The 6000-nt window shown below is 49.2% G+C and overlaps 2 protein-coding genes across 3 annotated transcripts in view; both read left to right on the top strand.

The window, feature by feature from the left end:
* Positions 1–5401: 5401 nt before the first annotated feature.
* The window catches only part of DHRSX (dehydrogenase/reductase X-linked), a 224544-nt gene continuing 223945 nt past the window's right edge, over positions 5402–6000 (top strand). The window contains exon 1 of the mRNA XM_073354095.1: positions 5402–5718. Within this exon, the coding sequence (XP_073210196.1) occupies positions 5607–5718 (112 nt within the window). The 5' untranslated portion in view covers positions 5402–5606. The remainder of the gene's footprint in view (positions 5719–6000) is intronic.
* Positions 5634–6000, top strand: part of ZBED1 (zinc finger BED-type containing 1) — a 43759-nt gene continuing 43392 nt past the window's right edge. For both annotated transcript variants that reach the window (XM_073354071.1, XM_073354081.1), the window contains exon 1: positions 5634–5718. The gene's annotated coding sequence lies outside the window, so the exon portion shown is untranslated. The remainder of the gene's footprint in view (positions 5719–6000) is intronic.

Raw genomic sequence — 6000 nt, 5'->3', positions numbered from 1 at the left:
TTCTACGAAATGTCATCATATTGAGAATTCTGGGCACATGGCTGCAATGAAATTTAGTCATCTGTTGTGGCAGAAACTTATGGATAGTGATTCAAAGCTATATGGTACTCAAATTAGAAGGCAAACTAAATTAACGTATTTATGTGACTACTTGGGCTTCCCGGTAAGAAAGATAATTCAAGGGTGTCTGGTGTCCAAGGTGACACAAATTTTGCCTGAAATGACCAATGCTTGTTTTATTGGGCCAAAGCCACTGACTTGTGTCTCAAAGTTGGAAACTAGTGAGATAACTTGGTAAACCCTTAATGCGCGGCAGATTTGTCATGAAGATGTTGGTTTATCTTAGCATAGGCTATGGACATTCATTCTACCAGGTAGATATTTACAGTAGATTCCACAGTGATGGACACTGTATAAAAAGAAACAGATGGCATCACTGGATTGACTCAAAAAAAGCTCCTATTTCAGATACAGAGAACTCTTGTTGCTGATTTCAGAGTAGCAGCCGTGTTAGTCTGTATCCGCAAAAAGAAAAGGAGTACTTGTGGCACCTTAGAGACTAACAAATTTATTTGAGCATAAGCTTTCGTGGGCTACAGCTCACTTCATCAGATGCATGCAGTGGAAAATACAGTGGAGAGATTTATATACACAGAGAACATGAAACAATGGGTGTTACCATACACTTTGTAACAAGAGTGATCAGGTAAGATGAGCTATTACCAGCAGGAGAGCAGGGGTGGGGAGAACCTTTTGTAGTGATAATCAAGGTGGGCCATTTCTAGCACTTTACAAGAACAATAGGAGGAGGAATAAACACGGGGAAATAGTTTTACTTTGTGTAATGACCCGTCCACTCCCAGTCTTTATTCAAGCTAAGTTAATTGTATCCAGTTTGCAAATTAATTCCAATTTAGCAGTCTCTTGTTGGAGTCTGTTTTTGAAGTTTTTTTGTTGAAGAATTGCCACTTTTAGGTCTGTAGTCGAGTGACCAAAGAGATTGAAGTGTTCTCTGACTGGTTTTTGAATGTTATAATTCTTGACCTCTGATTTGTGTCCATTTATTCTTTTACGTAGAGACAGTCTCTCTACAAAATGGCAAAAACTTAACTCCTGTTCTTTCCTCCCAAATATTCTCTACTTTCTTTACTCTGTCACTGCTGACAACACTGCTATGCTCTCTGTAATTGAGACCTGTAATGCAAAAATCATGTTTGACACCTCCCTGTACCTTCCTTCGAAGCACTTCTACAATGGGCCTCTTATCCTACAAAGCCAGACTACGTTCAGTTCTTGCCACTTCTTCCTCCAAAGCACTTCTACAATGGGCCTCTTATTTCTGTCCACACAGCAGGACCTCTTGTCCAGACACTTTTCATTTTCTGTCTTGATTATTGTAACCTCCCCATCTCTGGACTCCCTGACTCTGGTCCCCTGAGCTCTCTAATCCCTTCAAAGAGCAGCTGCTAAAATCGTTTTAGATGGACTAGGTCAGTGTTTCTCAAATGCCAGTCACTGTGGCCGCATGTGACCACCTGGGGCTTTTCTTGCGCCCACAGCCTCCTGGGCTGGGGTGGGTAGTTAAATAGTGGCTCCTCCCCCTGCCTGTTGTTCCTGGATGCACTGCCTTGGTGTTGATGGCTGGGACCCCCAGCAGGAGTTGGGCTCTGTCCCACTCTGGAGACACTTGGGGCACAACACTGGAGGAGCAGGCAGCCAGTGAGTTCCCCATTTTCGCAGGGGGCTCAGGCTTTGGGTCTCATCTCTGGGGTGGTGGAGCGGCAGGCTCTGGCTGAGGGGCTTTGGGCTCCAGCTCTGGCTGTGTGGCGGTAGGCCCCAGGCTCTGGCCGCAGGGCTTCAGGCTTCAGCACCCCGCTCCCCACCCACCAACTGCCATTGCCCCTGCTGCCTCCCCCCGCCCCCCCATCCAGGGCTTAATTTGTCCCCAGGCTTGGCAGGGCTGAGTAAGTCTGCTGTGAAAAGCGATACTTTCATGTTTGTTAATATCATTTTTCACAACAGACTTACTAGCTAACAATAAATAGATTACAATGATTTGGACATGTATTGCTAAATATTTATTTGTTTTTCCTAAAGCTAATTATTTAGGGAAAAGTGTGAGAACAGCCACCAGCAACACATAAACACCACCCTATACCGGAAACCTACTGGCCGCTATTCCTACCTACATGCCTCCAGCTTTCACCCTGACCACACCACACGATCCATTGTCTACAGCCAAGCTCTGCGATACAACTGCATTTGCTCCAACCCCTCAGACAGAGACAAACACCTACAAGATCTCTATCAAGCATTCTTACAACTACAATACCCACCTGCTGAAGTGAAAAAACAAATTGACAGAGCCAGAAGAGTACCCAGAAGTCACCTACTACAGGACAGGCCCAACAAAGAAAATAACAGAACACCATTAGCCATCACCTTCAGCCCCCAACTAAAACCTCTCCAGTGCATCATCAAGGATCTACAACCTATCCTGAAGGACGACCCATCACTCTCACAAATCTTGGGAGACAGGCCAGTCCTTGCCTACAGACAGCCCCCCAACCTGAAGCAAATACTCACCAGCAACCACACACCACACAACAGAACCACTAACCCAGGAACCTATCCTTGCAACAAAGCCCGTTGCCAACTGTGTCCACATATCTATTCAGGGGACACCATCACAGGGCCTAATCACATCAGCCACACTATCAGAGGCTCGTTCACCTGCACATCTACCAGTGTGATATATGCCATCATGTGCCAGCAATGCCCCTCTGCCATGTACATTGGTCAAACTGGACAGTCTCTACGTAAAAGAATAAATGGACACAAATCAGATGTCAAGAATTATAACATTCATAAACCAGTCGGAGAACACTTCAGTCTCTCTGCGTCATTACACAAAGTAAAACTATTTCCCCATGTTTATTTCTCCACCCCCACCCCCACCCCCTACTGCTCCTGGGATGTTCCTGTTAACTGCTGGAAATGGCCCACCTTGATTATCACTACAAAAGTTTCCCCCCCCCCCCCCTGCTGGTAATAGCTCATCTTAAGTGATCACTCTCCTTACAGTATTCAGAGGAACAGCCGTGTTAGTCTGTATTCGCAAAAAGAAAAGGAGTACTTGTGGCACCTTAGAGACTAACCAATTTATTTGAGCATGAGCTTTCGTGAGCTACAGCTCACTTCATCAGATGTTTACCGTGGAAACTGCAGCAGACTTTATATACACACAGAAATCATGAAACAATACCTCCTCCCACCCCACTGTCCTGCTGGTAATAGCTTATCTAAAGTGATCAACAGGTGGGCCATTTCCAGCACAAATCCAGGTTGTCTCACCCTCCACCCCCCCACACAAATTTACTCTCCTGCTGGTGAAAAGAAAAGGAGGACTTGTGGCACCTTAGAGACTAACCAATTTATTAGAGCATAAGCTTTCGTGAGCTACAGCTCACTTCTTCAGATGCATATCGTGGAAACTGCAGCAGGCTTTATATATACACAGAGAATATGAAACAATACGCTAGCCCATCCAAAGTGACAACTCTTTACATAATCAAGTCGGGCTATTTCCTGCATAGATCAAGGTTTTCTCACATCCTCCCCACCCCCATACACACACAAACTCACTCTCCTGCTGGTAATAGCTCATCTAAACTGACCATTCTCCAGGTTTAAATCCAAGTTAAACCAGAACATCTGGGGGGGGGGGTAGGAAAAAACAAGAGGAAACAGGCTACCTTGCATAATGACTTAGCCACTCCCAGTCTCTATTTAAGCCTAAATTAATAGTATCCAATTTGCAAATGAATTCCAATTCAGCAGTTTCTCGCTGGAGTCTGGATTTGAAGTTTTTTTGTTTTAAGATAGCGACCTTCATGTCTGTGATTGCGTGACCAGAGAGATTGAAGTGTTCTCCGACTGGTTTATGAATGTTATAATTCTTGACATCTGATTTGTGTCCATTTATTCTTTTACGTAGAGACTGTCCAGTTTGACCAATGTACATGGCAGAGGGGCATTGCTGGCACATGATGGCATAGATCACATTGGTGGATGTGCAGGTGAACGAGCCTCTGATAGTGTGGCTGATGTTATTAGGCCCTGTGATGGTGTCCCCTGAATAGATATGTGGGCACAATTGGCAACGGGCTTTGTTGCAAGGATAAGTTCCTGGGTTAGTGGTTCTGTTGTGTGGTATGTGGTTGTTGGTGAGTATTTGCTTCAGGTTGCGGGGCTGTCTGTAGGCAAGGACTGGCCTGTCTCCCAAGACTTGTGAGAGTGTTGGGTCATCCTTTAGGATAGGTTGTAGATCCTTAATAATGCGTTGGAGGGGTTTTAGTTGGGGGCTGAAGGTGACGGCTAGTGGCGTTCTGTTATTTTCTTTGTTGTATGATAACACCCATTTTTTCATGTTCTGTGTGTATATAAATCTCCTCACTGGTTTTTTCCATTGAATACATCCGATGAAATGAGCTGTAGCTCACGAAAGCTTATACTCAAATAAATTGGGTAGTCTCTAAGGTTCCACTAGTACTCCTTTTCTTTCAGCAAGAGTTGGTGGCCACACTCTGAGCCATCAAAAAATTTGTCCTGAGAGCCCTTGGACTAGAGGATCCTGGAAGTCCTTGACAATCTTGTTTTCATGACTATGATGTATAAGATCATAAACTCCAACATTATGTCATGATGGAACACAAGGTTACAAATAGAGGCAGAAAGGAAGGGGCAAAAGGGGGAGGTGCGGATAAGGTAAGGGGGCAGCATTGTTCAGTTTCACTGGGTCACATAACACCTAAATTCTGTATTATGGTACATCCAAGGGCAGAAGGCACCACTGTGATCACCTGGTCTGACACCCTGTGTACCACAGCCCTTGGAACTTTCCCAAAATAATTCCTAGAGCATGTTGGGTTTTTTTAATCCAATCTCGGTTTAAAAATTGCCTGTGATGGAGACTCCACCACAACCCTTCTTAATTTTGATCCCAGGGTTTATTACCCTTGCTGTTAAAAATGTATGTCCGCTTTCCAGTCTGCGCACACTTTACAATGTAAGGGCAGCCGGCTCTGGCCTCATTTTCATGGCTGGGGGCCCAGGCTCAGAGCTCCCTTTCAAGAGGCACCCACAGGGCCCCATTACTTTCCGGCTGCTCAGTTCTCCAGCCTGACTCCTCGGCAAATCCAAAAACAACCGGGCCCCGGCCAGCTGGCCCCTGCACCTCCCGCCTCCCTGGCAGCTAGCGCAGCCCTGGCTGCATCTCTCCCCAACTCGGGTGGCATCGTCTCCCCGACACAACCCCGCCCCGCCACCCGCCCGCTCGGCGCCTAGGGCGCCACTGGAGGCACGGGGCTCAGGGGCCGCTCTCCCCTTCCCCCGCCCTGACGCGGGGTGGCCGCGCACATGCCCAGAAGCGAGCGGCAGAGCGTCCGGGCCGTGCAGCCTGTGACAGCGGCGGCGCTTTCCCTTCCGCTGGGTGTGGGCTCTGCAGCAGCGCCGCGTCCGCCCAGCCCCGGAGCAGACACACACACACACACACACACAGAGGCGCGCCGGGGCCTCGTCCCCGCGCCGAGGGGCGGGAGGCAGCCATGTCGCTATTGTCTCGGGCGCTGCCCGCGCTGCGGCTCTATTGCATCGGCCTCGCCGTCGCCCTGCACCAGCTGCTGCGCCGCCTCCGCCCCGGCGGGGCCCCCGCGCCAGGTGAGAGCATCGCGCCCCGCGCCCGCTGCTGCCCCGTGCGGCGCCGTGCAGCGGCACCGGGCGCAGCCCGACTGGGGTCCGCCGAGGCCACGGGCACCGCGCCCGCTCTCCTAACGGGGCCGGGGGAGAGCAGGAGGCCGGCGGCCGCTCTCCCTTTGCAGCCTTCCCTTCCTCCCCCGCCCGGGCCCCACTGTCCCCGCGGCGGCTGGGGCGTGTGCCGTGACCTTGGCCCCTGCGCACAGCGAGGGGCCGCAGCGCCCCCGGGCTTCGGCTGCTGCGTGG

The sequence above is a fragment of the Lepidochelys kempii genome, chromosome 1 (assembly GCF_965140265.1).
Source record: "Lepidochelys kempii isolate rLepKem1 chromosome 1, rLepKem1.hap2, whole genome shotgun sequence".
Taxonomy (NCBI): Eukaryota; Metazoa; Chordata; order Testudines; family Cheloniidae; genus Lepidochelys; species Lepidochelys kempii.
Note: the sequence above shows the minus strand (reverse complement) of the source record. Positions and strands in the feature narration are given on the sequence as shown.